We start from the raw sequence: 25,103 nt of genomic DNA, 5'->3' as shown, positions 1-25,103 counted from the left end.
CATCCTGCAACGGTCACCTGAAAAAGTCCTTTCCCACCGAGAATCTGTAGAGCACACAGTGACTGTATTTTTCAAAAGTCCAGTTTTCAATGGAAAGTTCCCATTTTAATTTTCTTTATTTTTGAGACAGACTTTCGCTCTTGTTGCCAGGCTGGAGTTCAATGGTGTGATTTCATCTCATCGCAACCTCCACCTTCCGGGCTCCAGCGATTCTCCTGCCTCAGCCTCCTCAGCCGCCTGCTGGCATCACAGGTACTCGCCACATGCCTCACTAATTTTTGTTTGGTATTTTCAGTAGAGACAAGGTTTTTCCATGTTGCTCTGGAACTCCCAACCTCTGGTGATCCGCCCACCTTGGCCTCCCAAAGTGTTGGGGTGACAGGCGTGAGCCACCGCACCCAGCCCGATTTTAATTTTAATATTGCTAACACTGTCCGTTGTTTGCCTTGAAGCTGTGGGCCTCCTTTGTTCCTGCTAAAACCCGGATCTGCATTCCCTGGCGTGTCTGCCAGTCTTCCTCGTGCACGTGTGCTCCACGGACAGCACACAGGGTCAGCTGCAGCTCAAACCCTTCGCATGCTGCCCCTTGAGACTGCGGGACTGGAGTGCTGGCAGGGGACTCCACCTGCGCTGCCACTCCGCCATGCTGAGTGCTGAAAGACATGTACAGTATTACCCCTCCTCTGCTTTCTGCAAACTCAGTTACCTGTGGTCTGAAAATATTAAATGGAAAATTCCAGAAATAACTCCTAAGTTTTAAATGACGTTCTGTGCTGACTAGTGTGAGGAAATCTTGTGCCGTCCTCCCCTGTTCCACCTGGGACACGAGCATCCCTTGGTCCAACAGATCCATGCTGTCCACAGCGCTAACCGTCTACTAGTGGCTTAGCAGCCCTCTCAGCCAACAACTGCTGGGGGCTTGGCAGTGCTGTCCTCACCGTGGCTCCGTGCTCCAGGATCACTGGGGCAGACGACCTTCCTCCTAACACATCGTCAGAAAGTCAAGAGTGGCCCAATGCTACATGGCCGAGCATCTGTCTCGGCCTCACATCATGAGAAGGCTGACTACAGCAAAGCGAGCTCTTCGGAGAGACCACACTCCCATTATTACAGTGTATTGTCCCAAACTGCTCTGTTTTATGACTGGTGATTGTGGTTAACCTCTTACTGTGTCCAATTTAGAAATTAAACTTTATCGTAGGAATGTACCCATAAAAAACCCACAGCATACTGGAGGGCTTGTTACCATCTGACGTTTTGGGCACCCATGGGAGTGTGGGGTGGGTGGTGTCGTGGAACACTGCGCCCTGTGGATACGGGGAATACCTGCATTGCGGGGTCTACTGGGGTGATGAAAATACTCTAAAAACGGGCTGCACAACGGGGAGAATATATTAAAAATCACAGAACTGTGTCCTTAAAATGGGTCAGTTTGATGGCACATAAATTATACTATTATTATAATAAAGTTGTATTTTTAAAAAGACTTTACAAATAAAAATAAATAAAAGATCATACTGAAGTGTAAGATTTAAATTGTCTGGGTGCGATGGCTCACGCCTGTAACCCCAGCACTCTGGGAGGCCAAGTCAGGTGGATCATCAGGTCAGAAGACAGAGACCATCCTCACCAACGTGGTGAAACCCTGTCTCTACTAAACCACAGCCGGGCGTGGTGGTGTGTGCATGCAGTCCCAGTTACTCGGGAGCCTGAAGTGGGGGAATTGCTTGAACCTGGGGGTCAGAGGTTGTAGTGAGCTGAGATCGTGCCACTGCACTCCAGCCTGGCGACAGAATGAGACTGCGTCTTATGGGAAAAAAAAAAAAAAAAAAGATGTGATTAAATCACAATTGTTACTACAGCATAGACATGAAGTAAAGTGGCATTTGAAATGCCAGTGCTCAGTGAGCATCCGGCACAGTCTTACTATTAATATAAATACAGTTTCAATTTGGGAGGCTGAGGCGGGTGGATCATTTGAGGTCAGGAGGTCGAGATGAGCCTGACCAACATGGTGAAACCCCATCTCTACTAAAACACAAAAATTAGCTGGGCGTCGTGGCACATGCCTGTAATCCCAGCTACTCGGGAGGCTGAGGCAGGGGAATCACTTGAATCCGGGAGGTGGAGGTTGCGGTGAGCTGAGATCGTGCCACTGCACTCCAGCCTGGGTGACAGGGAGACGCTCTGTCTCAAAAAAGTAAAATAAAATAGAAAACAAATAAATAAATATAACTTTGACCTCAGGGTCCCCTGAAAGGGTCTCAGTGACTCCCAGGGGTTCACAGACAACACTGAGACCTACTGCTTCAAACACAAAAGAAAATGCAAGGATTCAATACTGAACAGAAGACATTTCTCCAAGGAAGATACACAAATGGCCAACAGGCAAATGAAAAAACTACACACACCTCTAATCTTCAGGGAAATGCAAATCAAACCCCATAAGACACTGCTTCACACCCAATGGAACAGCTGCAGTCAGAACAGAGCACAGAGTACTGCTGAGGATGTGGAGGGACCGGAAGCCTTCTGCGCTGCAACTGAGAACACGGCTGGGTGGTTCCTCGAGAGGTGACATGGAGAATGACCACGTCATCAGCAATTCCATTGTCAGGCATGAGCCAAAGAACTGAAAGCAGGGTCGGAAGAGACATTTTTGACATCCATGTTCATAGCAGCTCTATTCACAATAGCCTAGAGGTAGAAGCCACCCAGGTGTCCATCCACAGATGGGGATAACCCAATGCAGCCACTCCACACGAAGAAATATTAATCTTTTTTTTTTTTTGAGACAGAGTCTCTTTCTGTTGCCCAGGCTGGAGTGCAATGGCACGATCTCAGCTCACTGAAACCTCCACCTCCCAGGTTTAAGCAATTCTCCTGCCTCAGCCTCCCCGGTAGCTGGGATTACAGGTGCGCGCTACCACGCCCAATTAACTTTTGTATTTTAAGTAGAGACGGGGTTTCACCATGTTGGTCAGGCTGGTCTCGAACTCCCGACCTCGTGATCCATCAGCCTTGGCCTCCCACAGTGCTGGGATTACACTGTGAGCCATGGGTGATGGTTGCTACACGACAACGTGAATGTATTTAATATGAACTGTACACTTAAAAAGTGGTTTCTAGGCCGGGCGCGATGGCTCATGCCTGTAATCCCAGCACTTTGGGAGGGCAAGGCGGGCGGATCACGAGGTCAGGAGATCGAGACCATCCTGGTCAACATGGTGAAACCCCATCTCTACTAAAAATACAAACATTACCTGGGCATGGTGGTCTGCACCTGTGGTCCCAGCTATTTGGGAGGCTGATGCAGAAGTAGTGCTTGAACCCAGGAGGCGAAGGTTGCAGTGAGCCGAGATCGCACCACTGAACTCCAGCCTGGGCAACACAGCAAGACTCTGTCTCAAAAAAAAAAACCCAAAAGAAACCCAAAGTGGGACACAGTTTAAAGAAAACGCTCCTTACTCCTCTGGGGCTAGAACTCTGTGTCCTGATGATCCAACACAGGCCCACGAGAGGTGAAAACATCCCATGAACGACTACAGCCCCACCCGCAGGGTATGTGCTGTGGAGGCAGGCAGGCACACGAAGCTCTGGCACTTTAAAGTGTTCACAAGTTGTGTTCCCAGTGCATTTTGCTGTCCACTGTCACAAATGTCAATGTGTCCACTAGGTGATAGCTGATTAATCTATACACCACAACTTGTCACAGAGATAAAGCTAAGAGAGGCCAGGTCAATGGCTCATGCCTGTCATTCCCATACTTTGGGAGGATCACTTGAGCCTAGTATTTGAGACCAGCCTGAGCAATATAGTGAGACCCTGTCTCTACAAGTAATTTAAAAAAGAAAGACGGGCTCTTCTCATGTTGCCCAGGCTGGTCTTGCACTCCTGGGATCAAGCAATCCTCCCAGCTCAGCTTCCCAGAGTCCTAAGATTACAGGTGTGAACTACCACGCCCAGCTACCAAGTTTCTTTTAAGAAAAGAATTTTCTACTTTTTATAATATTCACAGACCATAAAATACCCCCATTCAATGTGTATAATTCACTGGTTTTTAGTATATTCACAAAGTTGTGTAAGAATCACCACTAGCTAGTTCTAGAACATTCCATCACCCCAAATGGGAAATCCTGTTCTCAGTAGCTATCGCTGTCCACCCTCAGCCCAGGCAATGGCTAATCAATCTCCTTTCTGTCTCTGTGGATCTGTCTGTTCTGGACATGCCATAAACAAGTGGCCTCTGCGCTGCCTCTGTCACTCAGCACGTTTCCAAGGTTCGTCCACACTGCAGCTTGTGTCAGTGCTTCACGCGTTTTATGGCCATGTCGTATTCCACTGTACATGGACAGACCACACCTGTTCATCAGTTTTCGGACACCTGGGATGTTCCTTCTCTCAGGCTGCTGAAGATTATGCTGCTGTGACCATTCACATTCACATCGAAGCTTTTGTATAAACGCACCCACTTCTCCTGGATGCAGACGTGCAGCTGAACTCCCGGGTCGCACCTGTGAGTGAGTACCTGGAAGCTTTCGAGACACTGGCTTCCAAAGGAGCTGCATCATTTTACCTTCTCGACAGCAGTGAATGAGGGTTCCGACGTCTCCACATCCTTGGCAACACAACAAACTTTGTTTTTAAATAACTTGTGCTCGAGGGATCATAAACCAATGAATTTCAATTTCACACCAAGCTTACAAACTGCAGGTAGGCAAAAACATTTACATCCAAATTTCTCATAACTAAGAAGCACCGGGAGACGAGATCTAGAAAATGGTAAGAATCAGCCACTTTCTCTGTACAGTATCACCTCACTCGAAAGAATGAAAGTACTCCTGAAATGAGTTATTGATAACACTCGATTGAGCTGCAAAAATACCTCCTGATCTAGCTTCTGATTTCTTTTTTTTTAGAGGCAGGGTCTCACTGTCACCCAGGCTGGAGTACAATGGCACGATCACGGCTGAACTGCAGTCTCAACTTCCCAGGCTCAAGTGATCCACCCACCTCAGCCCCCACCTACCACCTACCACATAGCTCGGATGACATGTGCGTGCCACCAGGCCCTGCTAATTTTTCATTTTCTGTAGAGACAAGGTCTCATTACGTTGCCCAGGCTGGTCTCAAATTGATATCTTGAGTGTAAGAAACCCTTCCACATGGTCTCACTCACAGAAACCCACTCGGTACTCAGTCTAACCTTGGGGGCACCACCTGCCAATTCTGACCAACCATGTGACACTGATGTCCAGGGAGACGGGATCCTGTCTGTGTTCATCCAGGCAGCTCCCAGTGACACGCATGAAGAGCTCCAGGAATGATCTCTTTATCTGTTTTGTGCCTCTGTTGTTAAATCCTGGAACCAGTTCAGCAGTGAGCCCTGAGCTCCTGGTCCAAAGTCTCCCTGTCCTGGCGGATGCTGCCTCCTGCTGTTGGAACCATCAGGCCAGCGCTGACTGGCCACGCTTCTGAGTCACACTGCCACCCAGAGACCGGAGCACTGCACTGTGACTGGTGCTGATTTGAAATGACTGCCAGTGTGTACACGTGTACAGCTTTTCCTCCAGCACTTTCATAAAGAAATTTGAGACGCTGATGCCATTTATTCCCACACCATGATGGAAAAGAGATCTTCTGCTTAAATGTGAATTTTCTGACATACTAACACTGCAAATACCAAAGCTTTTAAAGAACTGTAACAGTTTCCTTTCTAAAGTGTACTGCATATTTCTCTGCATTCTGAAGAATGTGACAATCTATGGCTCTAAGTCTACCGCCCACGCAGGCTCTCCCCCATGGGGGCCCCTCACATGCACGTGTGACTTGGGCACATCAACTGTGCTTGGCAAAAGCAAGCATGCAGACAGTGCAGGCCAAGATCACACGCCCACGGGAGCGAGCCTGGCCTGGGTTACCGTGGGCCTCACACTGGCTGGCCACCTCCTGCACAGGGCATTCATGGCTACTCTAAGCGCACATACAGCCTGCCTCCCTGAAATGGGACTCCACCGCACCCCAAGGGTGCCGTCTCCTGCCTGTCCCTGATGCTCAACCAGCTCTCGTGCCTCTAAGGAGGAGGTTCCAAACAGCTCTCTGCCCCTCAAGGACCCCCTTTCCTTCTGGCTTCACAGCTGTGTCCTGGATCCAGGAGAAGGAAGTCTGGCCTCTGGAGTAGGGGGACTTTAAGGTACTGAAGAGAGTGAATATAGCGTATTTGGTACCTTTAACCTGGCCTCTGAATGGTATGGAATTGGATATTGGTGGAAGAGTGGATAATGGAGTCACAACATCTGGAAAAGAAGTACAGGAAGCTCTCGTGAGCTTTAGACGGCACACACAGGCTGGCAGTGACAGTCATCTATAGGCTTACAGCAAAATTCAGAGAAGGAGAAAAACATCTTCCCACCTATCCAAGGGGAATGCCGAATTACCAGAAATATGTCAAAACTATTGCTGTTCATCAAAGATATTCTTACAAGGTGGAAGTTCCCATTTCCATCTCCGAATCCCCCCAGACGCTAAGCAGCAAAACAAAAGGCCACAGCATCATCATGCGACAGAGTCCCGCCCAGCTTAACATGGGTGAGCCCAGAGTTTTCAGACTAGACTTTCTTACACTGCTCCCTGCTGCAGCAGCTGAGCTCACACCGCCCCTCTACGGGAGCCCTGCTGCCTCTGCAGCCATCCCTGCCACTTTGAAATCCATTCCGCACAAACACGCGCTTTTGGTGCATCACGCAGGCAAAGGGGCCGTCTCCACAGAGTTGGGAGAGATGCTAATCCTGGTGCCTAGAACATTCGGCCTTGTGAAAAGGATCACTTTGAAAAATGACTGATGCCATCTGCACTACAGACGTGGGTCTGCTGTCATCGGAAGGGCCTGGGACCACCAGCGTGAGAATGAGAATGACCAGGCTGCTCCCACAAGGCAGTCACTAAAGTGACCAAAGCACCAATAAAAGGGCCTATTGTTCACCGTAAACAACGCCATTGCCACCGCTGCCGCCACCACCGCCGCCACCACCTATCCAGTCTGGCCCAGAGAACTGCCTTGAGCAGCACAGGGCCTGCCAAGGTGAGCCAGGGCCCCAGCTGGCTGTGAGAAGGCCCCACATGCAGAGTTACCTTTCATGAAGAACCGGCAGGTGGGACGGGGCCTCACCTTCCTGTCACTGGGGTCCTTCACTTCACCTTCTTCCAGGTCATCGTCCTGAAACAGAGAACACCGTCTTAACGTGAGGGAAGCATTTATCAATCAGCACCGCTTTCTCCAAACCAGAAGGGGCAGGAAGCTGGGTGTGGGACCTAGATATTGCCATGGGAATTGAATTCACGTCCATTTTCCAAATCTGAGGTCCCAGATCTGCAAGGCAGAGACGATCAGCACACACCCAGCAGCTCCAAGGGTCCCACTGGAGTGCGCTAAAGCGCCAGGGCACTGGACAGAGCAGGCTTTCACGATGTTTCTTTTAACAACTCTGGGCAGGAAATGGTAATACTTCAGGTTTTAAAATTTTGAGCATTTAAATAAAATTTGGAGAACAAAAAAAACACAAAAACTTCCTCTACTTTAAAAGTCTTGGGTAGAGGAGGAGTTTGGTGCCTCAGGGTAGTGATGCCAGCAGCCAGGAGTGGCCCGCCTTGCTGCTCACCCTCAGCCAGCTCCTTACCCTGGCTGTCAAGTCTTGGAACCCAGGAGCTCTAAGCTGGGCCTCACCCACAGGGATTTGGATGCGCGGCCAAACTTGACCCTTGCTTGGTCCTCTCCCCAAGCTACCCACTCTCCCAGGGCCTGTTCCCACCAACCCACAGCTGAGACCCCTCTTTACACCACCCTAGCTCATATGGGCACCAGCTGCCCACCTGACATCCCTGATACAGGACCGTCCAGGATGGAGTACTCATTGCTCTGATCCCAGCCTCTTCCAGCGAGCCCTAGCACAACCCATCTCACCGGTCCCATGCCACCCCTCTTGATCCCTCTCCCCATCGCCTGCACACCACACTCAGCTGCCCCACTGCCCATCACTCTCAGCCTGGTAAAGCACTTTCTAAGTGGCCTCCCTCATCCCTCCTCCACTCGCCCAGCCTTGCTTCACAGGGCAAAGAGCCCTTTGTGGATCCCAGGCCTGGTCGTGTCCTTCCCTCTTCTCTTCTGGACTGTTCAACTCAGCTCAGTTTCAGATGGAAGCTTGTGCCCCTTCCTAGGGGTGGCCTTCCCTGAGCTCTGTCCACGACAGGCCCTGCAGTGCTGCGGCCACACCTGAGCATCCTTGTGTCGACACCACCACCACATGCTGGCTGAGCCCTGTGCCCCCCGGGACAGGCCCATGTCTGCCTACTCACCACCAAGGTGCTGGGTCCAGGCAGTGTCTGGCTCACAGTCAACAGTCCATAATTAGTTGTTGAATGAAAAAATGCTGAAACCAAACCCTGGATTTATAATAGCCCAAACGTTTACAGCTTAAATATTTAAAGGTTTTGCCTCAAAGATATTTGGTTACCAAAAAATATTTTAAGAGGAACAGAAAGGATTCATGAGAGTTATATCCCTTAAGCAATCCAGCAAAATCACTTTTTAAAGAAATGATGAAAATAATAATAATAAAGAAATGATCAGAGAAGGCATACTGAATTTATGCCAAGTGACAGGAGCCTCTGTTCTCTGGTCTTTAGCTTGTGTCTTTTCACTACTCTTGCAGTAATGAGCACTACAGGAAATGTGACCGTGGTATTCTACGTCAGCTCAAATCGAAGCAGAGAACACACTCTTTGTTTCCACTAGGAAAACAAAACAAGACTCATTTGGAAAGCTCAAATCCACTCAGATCCTCCTGCCTCACTTGGACGTGAATATACAGGAGCTGAGATGATAAGAGCTTTTCAGCATCAGGATTTATAGCAAACACACTAGATCAGATACAGCCTTGTTTCTGCAAAGATGCAACCATCAACATTCACAGAAGCAAAAAAGGAGAACAATGTCACCACCTGATGACTGGAGGAGGGCCGTGTAGCCACTAAAAGCGATCAGGGCACGACACAGACTAGAGGTGCTTAGCAAAGGCACAACCCCAAGAATGGAGACTTGCGTCCACATGCCAACCCTGCCACCCAGCCTCTACACCTGCAAGGACCAGGGGCTGTACATATTGGTGTGCTGGGCTTATGGTCCCCCTTTCAGTTAAAAAACAAACACAAATAATCCATCGATCACTCAGTAATACAATATTGTGAATATGTAACTAACCATCATTTAGCACAGTGGCCTTTTAAATAACGGATGATCACCATGCTACTTTTTTTTTTTTTTTTTTTTTTTGAGACAGAGTCCCACTCTGTCACCCAGGCTGGAGTTGCAATGGCATGACTCTGGCTCACTGCAACCTCCGCCTCTGTGGTTCAAGCAATACTCCTGCCTCAGCCTCCCAAGTAGCTGGGATTAAAGGTACCCGCCACCACGCCCATCTATAATTTTTGTACTCTTAGTAGAGATGAGGTTTCATCATGTTAGTCATGGTCTTGAACCCCTGACCTCAGGTGACCTGACCGCCTGGGCCTCCCAAAGTGCTGGGATTACAGGCATGAGCCACCGCGCCTGGCCTCCATGCCCATTTTTTATTCTTACTTTATGTGTGTAAACAATAAAATATTCAACATTCCAAAATGAATAAATAAATCACTAAATAATGGATGATTAAGGTAAGTTCTTAAATCTTAGAGTATCGTGCAAAAACAACTCAGGAGAGGGATACGGAGCTGAAGTCATCTGAGGCTGACACACTGAGCGTGTGGCACTCAGAAACGTTTCCTTCATGCCCATGGCCTTCTGCTCATGTGACCCGAGCCACAGGGAGTAGGCAACAGAGGACGAGGGGCCTGAGTGACTAGCTAGCAGCAAATTGGCAGGCCCAAAGAAAAATGACATCCATGAGGCTCTCGGCACACACCACCTGTGACAGGCCAAGTTGGCATAGACACTGAGGGTGAGTATGGGGAGACACACAGGACTTGGTGTACCCAACTGAAGCTAAGTCTCCATGCTGGTACTCTCCAGCTGGTGCTTCCTCACCACAGAGTAAATACGCACGTGGATCAAGGACACCAGGTTGAGGGCATCAGCTACTGCAATTGTAAGAGCCTTTAAACAATTCATATGCCGTGGGGGAAAAGGCCCAGGTTCAAATCCTGGGTCCAGGTTGTCGTGACTGTGAGTATGGACAAGTCACCCGACCTGCTAAGCTCGCCTTCCCCTTTGCAGAACAAGGCAGGTGACCCTGGCAGGCTGCTGTAAACGCTGCACCGAGAGCCTCTGTGCGCCATGCCTTGCTTAAAATACGAGCAGCAGGTACACAACACGTGAGTGTGAGTACCAGACTTCAGAGGAAACACCTCACTGGTAACGTGCCAACAAGGATGGACTCTGAGCAATGATACAGGTGACTTCCGCTTTCTTCTTTGCACAGCCTCTTCTTTTCCCTTCTTAAATAAGAAGGAAAAAACTCTGTGAATATACATTACTTACAAAGGCACATAAGGAAAGGGGGCTACTGTGTGGAGCTGCTGTACTAGAGGAAGGCAAGCTGTGGGGCCGGGCACAACCTGGCACTGCCACCCCGGCCACCACAACCTCCTGGATCCTGGGCGTCTCGCCTGTAAGACAGGGGTGAAAATACAGATCTGTCATCCCTCATCTGAACCCTGTGCGGCCAGGTGTCTTTCGAGTATTCAGAAATATTTTGGCTTTAGAAAGGTGACATCACCGGGTCTAAACAGTAGCCTATGAGGGACCCAGCAACCCTGTGCAGAAGTCCAGGACCCCTCCCACAAGAGGGGAGGCACAAGGCTATGAGCAACCTCAGCCAGCCCAGGCCAGGTCTGCCACCAGGTCAGGGGAAGGTTTCAGTTTCGAGAGCCTGAGGTCTCATGGCTGTGAGTAAGGATGGTGGCCTGCGCTTTTTCACGTGGCTGGGCGGAACGCTAACGAAGCGAACTGGCACAGGAGGCCTCTGAGCCTGCTACTGATGCTACAGGGTCCCTTTCCCCAAGTGTGGCAAGGCCGCTGCTGCCTGGGTTCTGGTGGTGGGATGGCTGCACTTGGATTCTTATCAGTGACACAGAAGAGAACCACACTTAAGAGAGGAAACCCACAGCCATAAGGCTCAATCACTGAAGAAGCTCTTCTGCAGAAGAGCTCATGTATCCAGACATAAGAGGAAAGGTAGGTGGGTGCGGTGGCTCATGCCTGTAATCCCAGCACTTTGGGAGGCCAAGGCAGGTGGATCACAAGGTCAGGAGTTCGACACCACCCTGGCCAAGATGGCGAAACCCCATCTCTACTAAAAATACAGAATTTAGCTGGGCGTGGTGGCAGGTGCCTGTAATTCCAGCTACTTGGGAGGTCGAGGAAGGAAAATCGCTTGAACTTGGGAGATGGAGGCTGCAGTGAGCGGAGATAGTACCACTGCACCCTAGCCTGGGTGACAGAGCAAAACCCTGCCTCAAAAAAAAAAAAAAAAAAAAAAAAGAAAAAGGAAAAGTGATTTGAAAAGAAGAAAATATTGAAGACCACGTGCAAATAAAATGCTCTAAAGTATTTTTGACACAAGTGAACTGAAAGCCACCAATTATGACAGGAGTCATGTGGCCTGCCCACTCGGGACAGGGCCCGCTGTGCTGCTGGCTGGCCAAGAGGCTACCCTACAAATGTAGCAGTCCTCAAAAAGATGAGAATGGAATGACATGTGCACCCTACCCTTTCCAAGGGCCAGTGTACTCCAGCAGACAGGAGGCTGGCTAACCAAATGACAAGTCAGATATGAACACGGACCACAGAGTGAGCAAAGGAGCGGGCAGGCAGACCCAGGCCAGGCCTCTTGACCGGAACAGCAAATCTGAGCCCTGCCAGGCTGGAAGGCGCTTGTCATCTCAAAGCAGGAAACACAGTTCTGGGGAAAGACTAACTAGACATGTAGAAGAAAGGCAGGAGAGGCCGCCACAGGGCACAAATGGGCCGGGGTAGGCTCTACACGCTCTGAAGGGGGAAGGCAGGAGCAGAAATAAGGCCTGTTGCCCCTGGCCCTGTTCCATCCTGCTTCCTGAACAGGCAGAGACAGTGACTGACAGTCAGGAGGCGTCAGAGACACCCTCGCCCACACCGCACATGAGCCAGGTGCTGCAAACAGCGGGCCCAGCCCTGTGTGGGACTTTTCCTCCCGCCACGCCAGCCAGCAGCTCTTCCAGAAGACACCTGAATCTAAGGGTGTTCTGGCAGCACACTAACACAGATTCAAGGCCTTAGGCACAAGTTATTCGGTTTAGACAAAGAATTTCAAGGCCTTATTGGACAAATTCATGTCTCAATCAAGGGAACTACCCCATAATCAGTTCACCTGTCCCCGTGTCCCAAAACCTAAAAGGGACACGTGCCCTGAGAGAAGAGAAAGCGCTTCTGAAAAAGAATGATCAATCAGGCCAGGCACAGTGGCTTGGCACAGTGACTTGGGAGGCCCAGGTGGGAGGATCACTTGAGGCCAAGAGTTCAAGATCAGCCTGGGCACAATGAGACTGCGTCTCTATTTTTTAAATTAAAAGCAATAAAAATTAAAAATAAAAATCAAGGAAAAAGGAAGAGTGCTAAATCAAATGGCTCTCTAGACTGTGCCACTCAGCTGCTCCCAGCATCTAGCAGGCCAGGGTGCCAAAGCGCAAGCCGTGAGGCTGCAGGCAGCAGGGAGAGCTCTGGGCCGGGAAGACCCTGCTGGGATCTGGGCAGCAGGGAGAGCTCTGGGCTGGGAAGACCCTGCTGGGATCTGGAACGCTGTGGGGCCTCAGAAACATCCATTTGTGAGGTACAGACCCAAGGACACTTCTTCCACAGAGAAACGAGCAGGCAGCTGACCTGCCACCAGGGCTCTGTTTGAAGGCAATGAGGAAAAGTGCCTTCTAGAATGGACACTTTGCATCACATGCAGAGGCTGTTCTCCAGGTACTGAAAGGAAAGGGGACCTGGCCAAAGGCCTGGTGGGAAGCAGACTGCTCACGGACCTGGCATACCCCAGGGCTCCCAGTCCATCAGAGCAACAGCCAGAGACAGGGAGTGGGGTGTGGTGCTGGAAAGCAGCATGGCCTCTGAGAGAGAGGCAGGCACAGGAGGGGTGCTTGGTGCAGACGCGGCAGAGATGCAAGAGCACACAACAGGCTTGGAGCTGGGCCTGAGAGGAGAAAAAGCTGAAAGCAGCCGAGTGACAGCTCTTCATGCACAGGATGCACGCACCTCTGTTGGGTCCTTCCTGCAAGGGTGGAGGGCTGGTGGTGGTCACATGATCTCCCCTCCATCTGTGACTGGCTTTTGAGTGCGACCTTCCACTCACTGCCACTTCACATTACAAATGCTCTCACCTTCAACGTGCCCTGGGCAAGTGGGATTCCTCTACTGATGAGCTGCACACCATGTATCTCCCTTGGGAGACAGGGGAACCAGCCAGGTAGGCCCCAGTCTTAGGAAAAATGTTCTTGGGAGTAGGGGAAGCAGCAGGTGCACACACACATGCATGCGCACGCACACACACGAGCCTATGTCATGACAGAGAGGGAGGTGCAACAGAGAAACAGCCTACCCAAATGTTGAGGTCAACACATAAAGGACGGAGGAGGCTGGGATGCCGCTGGGCGTGAGAACAAGAGGGGGAACCACAGGAGCTCCCCAGGCAGGCAGCCCAGGGGCCTGAAGTACAATGTGCTCTCGTGGGGGCTCAGCCCACCATTCACAGCTCTGCCTGCCTTGCTTGAGGCCTGCTGCCTTAAGCAGCCCTGCTCTGCCCGGTCACACTTAGCATGGGACAGAGCAAGGTCCCCATTGCTGGTGTCCAGGAGCACCGACCAGTCGGGAGGCAGGGCACCAGAGGCAGTCTGTGCTGTGGGAAGAAACCTGCCTCCCGGTTGCTGAGGGAGCTGTGCTGGGGTTTCTGCAGCAGCAACCCATTTGCAACTGTGGGTCCCCTCACAAGACAGAGCCAAGCAGGGCAGGCAGGGTCTAGATGGGCAAGAATAGCATTTTTCTGCCAGGAGCTGTGTCTAGAAGAAACCAGCACACCCAGGCCCTGGGCAACCATGGCCACTCTCTAGGCTAGCTGGACTCAGGCTCAGCCCATGTACTGCAACACCTGCACCGACAGCCATGGCCTTTCAGGACCAGTACGGGGACCCTGGACCTGACTCATCCATCTCCCTCAAGACTTATGAGTTGGCAGTGAGACCTCGTGAGAGGAACTGCAGCACGCCAGAGCCCTGGGTGCATGGCTTGCTGCACTCCCAGTGGCGGTGTGCATACAGGGCTATTATCCCCAGGACACCGAAAACTCAAACTTGTGGGCAACCTCAACCGAACCTGTTCACCCAAATTGACGAACCTGAGTCTCACTGCATCTCCTTCCCCTCTGCCAGCCCTGGGTAGGTCTCCTCTTGCAAAAAGCACCAGCTGAGGAGGGCACTTCCTACACTTCGTTGTGAAAAGATGAAACGTCTAAAATTGTAAGCCTTTAAGCACATACCTGTCCCATAGTTAGAGGAACAGTATTTCCAACCCTGTAAATTACTGAGCACTGTCACAGCCATCAGCTACGGCCAGGAACATGCGAACGTGGACTGCGTGTGCAAAGCAACGTGCTACTACAGAAGCGCTGCACTCGCCAGGCGCGGCGGCTCATGCCTGTGACCCAGCACCGTGGAGGCTGAGATGGGCGGATCACCCCAGGTCAGGAGTTGGAAACAAGTCTGGCCAATATGGCAAAACCCCGTCTCTACTAAAAATACAGAAGTTAGCCAGGCATGGTGGCAGGCGAATTGCTTGAACCTGGGGGATGGAGGCTGCGGGGAGCTGAGATGGCACCACAGCTCTCCAGCCTGGTTGACAGAGCAGACTCAGTCTCAAAAAAAACCCCAAAAACATGGCACTAAAGGCAAACCAGTGGTTACACATCTAACTGACAACCTTTACCTGCCTCAACCCAGAACATCAAACTGCACCTTTCACTGCAATGACTCCCCTTCCCTGCGATCCTTAAATAAAAAACAACAAAACCAGCTCAGTCCAGCTGCTCTGTCCCTTGCTCAGTTCCTTTCAGTTCAATAGCTCTGGAAACTATCGCTCAGGAGGACTTTGGGCTGTTTCTCCCAAAACACTCATAACTTTTCCAACGGGATCAACTGCGAGGAGAACCCCACCTACCCATATCTCAGATCACAGGTAACAGTACCTTCCCCTCAACCTGAAAGCCAGATTACTTCAATGTACAAAGACGTGTGCTGGCTTTGTCAGAAACGGAGGCGCTATGACACACAGTCCCATGGACCCGCCTCCACCAGTCTTTTCAGGAATGCGCCCAAAGAGCCGTGGTCCGGCAGGTGCCCTCACCAGAGGACAGGCTCTAGGGCCAACACTAAAATGCCGACAAGAACATCCAGAACAGATGGAAACTTTCCTCATTCTTTTCGGTCCAAACACATGACAAGGGGGGAAACCCATGCCGTTTCTGGTTGAACACTCACTTGAGTATCACTCAAAGACAGCAGAGACGGGGAAAACATTACCTCTCCACCCCGGAACCGAAAAACACTGGGCACTTGGCCTTTTACTGCGGCCCAAGCCATGCCAGCAGCCGGCCAGCCAGGGGCCACGGAAACCCCGCTGCCGGTTTCTGGAGCTGCCGACGCTCAGACTTCATTTCCGGGTCTTCCTTTCCCATCACTTTGGGACCGGCCCCCAAACAAGCCTCTCATTCTCCTGCACACCTGTCCCGCCACCATCTCTAGTAAGAAATCACCACGTCAGTCCCATGCAGAGTCCCTCCTTCCCCGCAACGGCCGGCGTCAGGCTGCCGGGCAGACACCCTGCGACGCTCTGCTCCATCATACTCACGTCTATTTCCCCGTCATCAATTTCTCCGTCGTCATCCTCTTTTTTTTTCTCCTTGGCAGCCTCCAGGGATTCCTTTTCTCCCAGACTCTGAACACCAGCCTGCCCCGCCTCCCCAGGAGCACCTTCACCCTTCTCTTCATCATCCTCGGCCCCAGCTTTCTCGGCCTCATCCTCCTGGACGGTGGGAGCCGGCTCCTCGGGGACCTCCTCGTCGTAGTCTAACTCATGCTCATCCAGTTCCCTGGTGACTGACGAGGCCTCATCCCTAAGGTCGCTTGTCCGGTCTTCCTCCCCTTCGTCCCCCTCCTCCTCGCATGGGGAGCTGGTCGGGCCCTGGCTCAGCTCATTCACCTCTGAGTCCTGGTCTTGAGATTTAGGTTCACTTGTCTGGTCCTCCTCGTCGGAGCGATTCTCTTCCTCCTCCTGGCCTGGCCCCCTGGCTGCACTTTCCTCATCCTCCAAATCAGAAGCCCGCACCCCCACTCCGTCCAAATCCTGATCGGACCCGCTGTCCCTCAGAATGTCATCATCCGAGAGCCCCTGTGGCTGCTCTTCATCCTCTGGAGAGCGAGGATCCCGTTCAGGGCTCTCGGCCACATCCATCAGTACCCACGGTTCTGTAAAAGAGAGAGAACACAGATTTACAGCCTTTAGCAAAACGGTAAACGAACCCTGTCCTCACTTTTCTGGCCTTGCTCGGCCCCACATGACCCTGCCCCAAGTCCCACACTCCACTCTACAGAGAAACACAGGTCACAACTCCACTCCATGAGGTGAGACTCTGCTGGGCTAACCTGGATGTTAAGTGCCTCCCGTTTTTAGCAATCACACAAAACGAGAAGTGGCAGAATGAGACACGGCCCGGCCTAGCCCTTCCCCACTCAAGGGCAGCACACACAAGTTCACATAAAGTGAGCAACAAGATACGGACTGCAAGGGACAGCTGTCTGAATTCTTAAGAGTATTTACTTTTGAAATTCAAGATAAACTGTCTCATGGAATGAGAGAGCAAAACTGCAGGCCCATGTCTGACCATTTTTCTGGAGTCACTCTGAAGCAGGAAGCTAGGCCAGCTTTTGCCAGTTTCCAGGTCTGGAGCCTGTTCTGTTACTGAACATACTTCTCACAGGCTGGGCTCTGACGGCCTCTCAGAATCCCCTTTGGTGCCCTTTAAACATAAACATATGCACCTTTTACATTTACATTTTTAATAGGACAACCTGTTTAAAGACACATAGTATCAAGAGTTGGTATCTAAACCTACAGTTAAACATGTTTTTTCTTTTCTGCTGTTAATGGAAATCACTACAATTAAGTACACATTAGGACAAAACTGGCCAGGTGCAGTGGCTCATGCCTGTTATCTCAGCACTTTGGGAGGCTGAGGTGGACAGATCACTTGAGTCCAGGAGTTCCTGAACAGCGAAACCCCGTCGCTACAAAAAAATACAAAAATTAGCTTGGTGTGATAGGAAGGCACCTGTATGTAGTCGTAGCTACCTGGGAGGCTGAGGTGGGAGGATCACTGGAGCCTAGGAGGTCGAGGCTGCACTTCAGCCTGGGAGACAGGGTGAGACCCTGTGTCAAATAAAAACCAAAAAACCCCTCCAAAAACCCCAAATAATTAAAAAGTAATCACTTTATAAAAACTAAATGGGCCGGGCATGGTGGCTCATGCCTGTAATCCCAGCACTGGCAGGCCAAGGCGGGTGGATCACCTGAGGTTAGGAGTTCAAGATCAGCCTGGTCAACATTGTGAAACCCTGTCTCTACCAAAAATACAAAAAATTAGATGGGCGTGGTGCTGGGTGCCTGTAATCCCAGCTGTTTGAGAAGCTGAAGCAGGAGAATCGCTTGAAACCAGGAGGCAGAGGTTTCAGTGAGCCAAGATTGTGCCACTGCACTCTGGCCTGGGCAACAGGAGTGAAACTCTGTGTCAAAAGTAAAAAAAAATTAAAAACCCTAAATGGCTAGCAACATAGATTTACAAACCAACCAATCCATTTTAATTCACTTGAAAGGAGACAGTTCTGAAACGACTCACTTTTCAGTTTTCTACACTATCCAGTTACTATCCAGACTGCTGGGCAGAATTATGAAAAAGTGAGTCCTAAGCCAGGGGTGGTGGCATGTGCCTGTAATCCCAGCTACTTGGGAGGCTGAGGTGGGAGGATCATTTGAGCCCAAGAGTTGGAGTGTAGCCTGGAAAACATGTGAAACCCTCCCCTCTCTTTTTATTTTATTTTATTTTTTGAGACGGAGTTTCGCTCGTTACCCAGGCTGGAGTGCAGTGGCGCGATCTCGGCTCACCGCAACCTCCACCTCCTGGGTTCAGGCAATTCTCCTGCCTCAGCCTCCTGAGTAGCTGGGATGACAGGCACGCACCACCATGCCCAGCTAATTTTTTGTATTTTTAGTAGAGATGGGGTTTCACCATGTTGACCAGGATGGTCTCCATCTATTGACCCTGTGATCCACCCACCTTGGCCTCCCAAAGTGCTGGGATTACAGGCGTGAGCCACCGCGCCCGGCCTCCTCTCTCTTTTATTAAAGGTAGTCCCAAACTGGTAAACACTGCTGAAAATGGGAAAGGCCGATCCCCAAACAGTACCATGGGGCGCTTGCTGCACGGAGCATTTCTGCAGCCCAAGGCAACAAAAGCAAGGATGAAAAGCACCAGGGCTGCTAAGGCCTCTACGCTTTCGCTGTTGAAGACTGGGACTCTGTGTGGAGTTGTAGCGTAAGTCACCAGTGGCAAACTCTCAATTCCCTCTTGCCTAGGGAATGACACTAGTAACATCGTGTACGACCTTCCCACACGTTTTATTACAATGTATACTCAAACATCTTCCCTACAGAAGGGCAGCTACTTTACATCTCCTCAGCTGCCTAAGTGGAGTACCTGGTTCCCAGTAGGATGTCCCAAGCTGAACGGAGTTTCACCTACGGATATCTGAAATGTGACAAATTCTGATTCACGTTTTATAGTCTAATGTTAACCTTGGAAACAAAGTTATCTCTTAAACCAACTTTTATGCAAAACTAAATGTCCCCTCAAACTAGTTTTTTTTTTTTTTTTTTTTTTTCCTGGAAAGAAGTTTTGCTCTTGTTGCCCAGGTTGGAGTGCAGTGGCGCAATCTCGGCTCACCACAACCTCCACCTTCTGGATTCAAAGGATTCTCCTGCCTCAGCCTCCCAGGTAGCTGGGATTAGAGGCATGCGCCACCACATTCAGCTAATTTTGTATTTCTAGTTGAGATGGAGTTTCTCCATGTTGGCCAGGCTGGTCTCAAACTCCTGACCTAAAGTGATCCGTCTGCCTCAGACTCCCAAAGTGCTGGGATTACAGGCGTGAGCCACTGTATTTAAAAATCACACAATTGGTCTGGCACAGTGGCTCACGCCTGTAATCCCAGCACTTTGGGAGGCCGAGGTGGGTGGATCACAAGGTCAGGAGTTCAAGACCAGCCTGGCCAAGATGGTGAAACTCCGTCTCTACTAAAAAATTACAAAAAATTTATCGGGGCATGGTGGCATGCGCCTGTAATCCCAGCTACCCAGAAGGCTGAGGCAGGAGAATTGTGAGAATTGTTTGAACCTGGAGGTGGAGGTTGCAGTGAGCCAAGATCGTGCCACTGTACTGCAGGCTGGGTAACAGAGTGAGACTCCGTCTCAAAACAAAACAAAACAAAAAACCACACAGTTGATACTCTGCAGACAGAAAACACACACCTGTGCCTGCCACTGGCTTTGCAACAGGCTTCCCCCCTACAAAGCAGTGCTTTGTACAGACTCAAACTCCAGACGGCCCTTCCCAAGGCTCAGGCACAGACCGCCATGCACTTTGGCTTCACTGTGATGACTGGGCCCAATCAAACGCTTTGTTGATATTTTGACAAGCTTGAAATGAAATGGAGGGATAAGAAATGGAAGGGCAGGAAATGGAATAGGGTAAGAAAGGAAAGAAAAAGAGCGCTTAACCTCAAATATCTGAACTAACACAAGTGGTCCCAGGCAGCAGGAAGGCTGCCTTCGGAGTACAGTTTCCCTCCTGAGACAAGAGGACCAAGCAAAGTGTGGGCTTCTGAGTCAAACCCAATGCCCCACTCTACTGCTTCCGAGGTCACATATACTTGCCACACCAGTTTCTTCATGTGAAATACGGGACATCATCGTCCACTTTCGGAAGTTGTTACAATGATGTGATGAGACTCCTCTGACCGTGTGCCTGGAACGTGTGCGATACGTGCTCACTGAAACTGAACTGACGTGAGGGTGAGCAGCAGCCGTCAGCTTAGAACCACACTCCCATCACGCCCGTCGGATTCTGCTCAAGTCTCTCCAGGCACTAAGGAGTCATTTACTGTTCCAACAACCACCTGAGCACCTACTCCATACACGATGACACAATGACAATGCTGAAGCCACTTCTGCAGCACAACCAACAGCCACCACCATCTCCTCAGACTAGTCAGGCACGTGAATACCTTATTTCTGCACGTTATTCTGATTCCTCACACTGATCTTCTAACTATGCGACGGTCCCTTTTAAAAATGGGGAAACCAAGGCCCTAACACAACTGAGTGGATATCCAGGGATGCAGCTCAGAGCAACTTCCCAAGCCTGTGCTTCAGCACAGCACTCTAGACGAGGGAGAGAATCCACTGCTCCCTGTGTGGGAAGCAACCCCCGCGTTTAACCACTGTTTCTAGAGGAAAGGGGGCCCAAGTTCCAAAATGACTTTCTAAATATTTCTGGAACACAGCCCATGCATAAGTTGGTATCTTCTACTGAACTAGCAGATTTTGCCACTTTTTTTTTCCCTCTAAAGTTCCGTGCTGCTTCACCCACATTCCTATCCCAGTCCTTTCAAATGCCCGAACTGCACATTTTCATCAAGGCGGGAATGTTACTGTATCATCTGTACAGACTACTAGTTTAAAAAGAATGAGTTTGGCTGGGCACAGGGGCTCACGCCTGCAATCCCAACACTTTGGAAGGCCAGGCAGGTGGATCACTTGAAGTCGGTAGTTCGAGACCAGCCTGACCAACATGGAAAAATGCGTCTCTACTAAAAATACAAAATTAGATGGGTGTGGTGGCTCACGCATGTAATCCCAGCTACTCTGGAGGCTGAGACAGCAGAATCGCTTGAACCTGGGAGGCGGAGGTTGCGGTGAGCCGAGATCGTGCCATTGCACCCCAGCCTGGGCAACAAGAGCAAAACCCCGTCTCAAAAATAAATAAATAAATAAATAAATAAAACAAGTTTATAGAGATCCAAGCGGTGACACCAAAGAATTTTAAACTTGTCTGAAATTCAAACATTAGGCCCATAAACTAGACATGATCCAATAACTTCTATGTCACTGGTGTCTTCTGGGGATCATAAAATGCTCTGAGATGAAGGGTAGGGCTCCTCTCCCTAGAAAAGCCAGAATATACACAATTTATCTTCCATTTTGGGGAGTTCAAACCCTCCAAGGCCCACCCATGGGCTCAGCCTAAGGACTCCTGCCTTGGTCCACTAAACATTCTTCTTCTGCATCTGCACACATACCACACTGTATTGCAGCTACTGACTCTCAAGTCTGCTGGGAAACCCTTCCATCTCTCCCTAGCAGAGGGCCTAAGTGGGAGGGCTCAGATTAGGCAAAGGGCTAGCATTTGGCAACACTGCTACCACTGAAAGGGGGCACCATTAACAATTACAACAGGCACAAACAGGGGCTTTGCTAGGCACATGGGGGCCCTTAGGAGGCTCTGACAAGCTCCTGAGTAAAAGAGTCAGTGTCTTCTTTCTCATGGAACCTCCTAGAGTTTCACTATCAGAGGCTACGCAAAAGTGAACACCTTTTAGAGAAAAACATGCTGATGAATCTATCTGTTTATGAGATGCAACCTGAGCCACACCTAGTGGCACAGGAGAGAAAAAATGTCACCGGAAATCAGGAGAAATACGATCAATTTGGCAGGTCTCTGACTGCACATCCTATGCCTGCTGCTAGGAAAGGAAACGTAGCCTCTTTTTTTTTTTTGAGACGGAGTTTCGCTCTTGTTACCCAGGCTGGAGTGCAATGGTGCGATCTCGGCTCACCGCAACCTCCGCCTCCTGGGTTCAGGCAATTCTCCTGCCTCAGCCTCCCGAGTAGCTGGGATTACAGGCACGCGCCACCATGCCCAGCTAATTTTTTGTATTTTTAGTAGAGATGGGGTTTCACCATGTTGACCAGGTTGGTCTCGATCTCTTGACCTCATGATCCACCTGCCTCGGCCTCCCAAAGTGCTGGGATTACAGGCGTGAGCCAAACGTAGCCTCTTAAGTGTACACAATGATATAGAGGGTCCTCTGGCCAAGTCTCAAGTGACACCATGTTTGCAATTTGTGCTCAGTTTGCTCTTACACTATCACTCTGTAACGGAAGATTCTCAGCATGATTTAGAACTAAATCCCCAGTCCTCTGATCACAAGATGGGTGAACTTGCCTGAGGAGCGAAATAACAAGTGCCCACGGTCCCACCTCTGCTGCTTTCCGCATCTGGCAGATGATACTTGATAAATGTTTGTTGAATACATAACAAAAATCTCGTTACTTGAGGAACTACCTGTTGCATACCATGAAAGAATTTAAAATAAGTGCCTAATTTGTAAAAGATGATACCAGAATTGAGACACAAGAAAGAGTAGGTGCTACTGGCCAGGCACGGCGGCTCACGCCTGTAATCCCAGCACTGTGGGAGGACGAGGTGCGCGGATCACTTGAGGTCAGGAGTTTGCCACCAACCTGGCCAATGTGGTGAAATTCTGCCTGTACTAAAAAAAATACAAAAGTTAGCTGGGCACTGCACTCCAACCTGGGCAACAGCAAGGCACGGTCTCTAAATAATAATAAAGAATAGGTGCTACCTCCCTTCCCAGCAGCCCCTCTGGGAGGATGCATAGATTCCAATGGTACCGAGCATTTGGGGACCTTCTCATTTCGAATGACCTTCCAACCCCGCAGAAGTCTTCTGGCATTCTCAGTGGTGGCAAATCTTCCTCCTCTCAAGCTGGTCCCTCTGAGAAGTGCTGCAAGTCAGAGCCTCACCTGACAAGGTGAGCTGCCAACCACGTATCAACTTGTGGTCAAACTGGAGTGTGACTACTGAGCAAACCCGAGTTTCCCACATGACTCCATTTTTACCACCGAAACAGGAGTTCTGCAGAGGTTTTGGCAAAGAAGCGCCAATGAAATACAAGCTTAATATTTTGGGACAATTACTTTAAATAGGGCAGTCCCTATTTGAATGCCTGCGTCTGGTACATCTGGTTAAAATTCTGACTCATAACCTCAGGAACTAACAATTCCTAAATGGAGGTTATCCAGGTTGGTGACAGACCCCACTCGCAAAGTGACCAAGCTTGACCACAAAGTGCTTGATAAGGAGGTACTCACCGTAAGACGCTCTGCGGCTATGATGAAATACCAATCTCTAAACACGCCCTGGGCCACGGGTTGACCTACCGTTTGCTTTCTGGAGTGACTCCACAAAGCTTTCTTACAGCATTTGAGCATGTCCCATCTAAAACCGGAGAAGAGTTTCCAGCTGTGGGACACATTTGACTGGTTCCAGGGCAGGCTGGGCTCTGTACTGCCCTCAGATAGTAAAAACATCACGAAAAGACTCTCCTCCCAAGGCTTGGAAGTGGGATTGAGCCTAGGTCCAGGCCCATCCAGAGAATCCCAACTAGTGAACGGGAAAGAACGACTCTACAGACAACCCAGGCTGGAGGTGAGCGTCACAGGAGAAATGATGAGCGCCCTCCGTACCCCAGACGGTACTTCAGACGCCAAATGCCCTCTTTTTCCATTTTCCCAAATGGGTCTGAAGAATGACCTACGTTTGCCAATAAGTTAGCGGAACAAAGCCCATTTAAAAAGGTCAGTCGCTCTACCCGGCAAACTCACTGTCATAAAGTGCTCAGGAAAACTTAATTTTTGGCAGGAGCAAGGCTGGAAGCCTCGGTTCTTCCAGCCTCAGAGCTGCAATTAGTTTATGTCAAGGACCTGGCACCTCTGCTCTCCTAATCCAAGGCGCAAGGAAGCCACACATTCCTAAGAGACGGGCGCGCGTCTCGCGGCAACCAGTGCTTCCAACCTGTGCACACTTTGAAGCTGCGGAGCAAGTTGCGAGAGGCTCACGAAGAGCTCAAAGTTCCCCGAAGAGCCCATCAACGGCCCGGGCTGACCTACTCCGGCGGTGAACCTGGGCGCCTCTCGCCGCCCCTTGGCGGGCGGCACACATGTGCCACGCGAGTGGCCCGGAAGAGAAATGACAGCTCCAGGAAAATAAACTCCGCCGCGGGGCGCGGAGGCAGCGCGCGAGGACCGCGGACGCCGTGGGCGCCCCAGGACCGCGAGGCCAGTTTGAGGACGGAACGCGGGGCGGTACCTGTCTCGGCGTCCCCCTCCTTGGGCCCGAGGGCCACGCCTCGGTCCGCGGCCGGGTACGACCGGAGGCGCACCGGGCTCCCGGGCCTCACTCCCGCCGCCGCCGCCGCCTCGGCGGCCTCCTCCTCCCGCCGCCGCTAGCCCGGCCTCCCGCCTCCCGCCTCCCGCCCGGCCCTACCTTACCTCAGCGCTTGGGCGGAGAGGGGGCCACGGCTCCGCTGGAGTCGGAGCGGCGTGGAGAAGACGTCCCTTGGCCCTTCCGCTTCTCACAGGCTCTGGCTTCAGTCTCGACGCGGGCGGAACAAACGGGCTCCACTACCCGCGGGGGCCGGCCATTGTACGACGTCATCAGGCCGCGACGGTCGTCCTGCGGCCGGCGGGCTTCCCTCCCTCGCCCCGCCCCCTCCAGCTTCCTTCCGGCCTCCGCGCGGCTCCGCCCCCGCGGCGCGCGCTCGGGCGGGCGCGCACCCGCCGAGCCCCCGCCTACAGCGCAGGCGCCACAGGCGGTCTGCTCCTCCCGCGGCTGGTGTCAGGGCACTGACGCCTGCGCGCTGGGCTACCCGCGCCTGCGCACTGGGCTACCCGCGCCCGCCTGGTCACGTGACGAGGCTCTGGCTCGGCCGGCGGGTTCTTCGTTAGGAACGATCGAGTTCATCAAAGTGGAAACGTGAACGCGGTTTTCGTCGGGCTGGTATCTCCTGCTTTGTTGAGTGTTGATATTAAATGCTTAGCTCCGGAATCATTT

The 25,103-nt window shown here is 51.0% G+C and overlaps 1 protein-coding gene across 2 annotated transcripts in view; it reads right to left on the bottom strand.

Moving 5' to 3' along the window:
* Window positions 1–24,705, bottom strand: part of ZC3H18 (zinc finger CCCH-type containing 18) — a 63,723-nt gene extending 39,018 nt beyond the window's left edge. The window contains exons 1-4 of one of the 2 annotated variants that reach the window (XM_035282752.3): window positions 24,542–24,705; window positions 15,926–16,542; window positions 7,132–7,216; window positions 6,228–6,296 (exon numbers count right to left, since the gene is read on the bottom strand). In XM_035282752.3, the coding sequence (XP_035138643.1) occupies window positions 6,228–6,296; window positions 7,132–7,216; window positions 15,926–16,528 (757 nt within the window). In that variant the 5' untranslated portion in view covers window positions 16,529–16,542; window positions 24,542–24,705. The remainder of the gene's footprint in view (window positions 1–6,227; window positions 6,297–7,131; window positions 7,217–15,925; window positions 16,543–24,541) is intronic. The other variant, XM_002761251.7, reaches the window with a different exon arrangement.
* Between the last annotated feature and the right edge of the window lie 398 nt (window positions 24,706–25,103).

This window comes from Callithrix jacchus, chromosome 20, assembly GCF_049354715.1.
Source record: "Callithrix jacchus isolate 240 chromosome 20, calJac240_pri, whole genome shotgun sequence".
Taxonomy (NCBI): Eukaryota; Metazoa; Chordata; class Mammalia; order Primates; family Cebidae; genus Callithrix; species Callithrix jacchus.
This window is presented reverse-complemented; position numbering and strand designations above follow the sequence as displayed.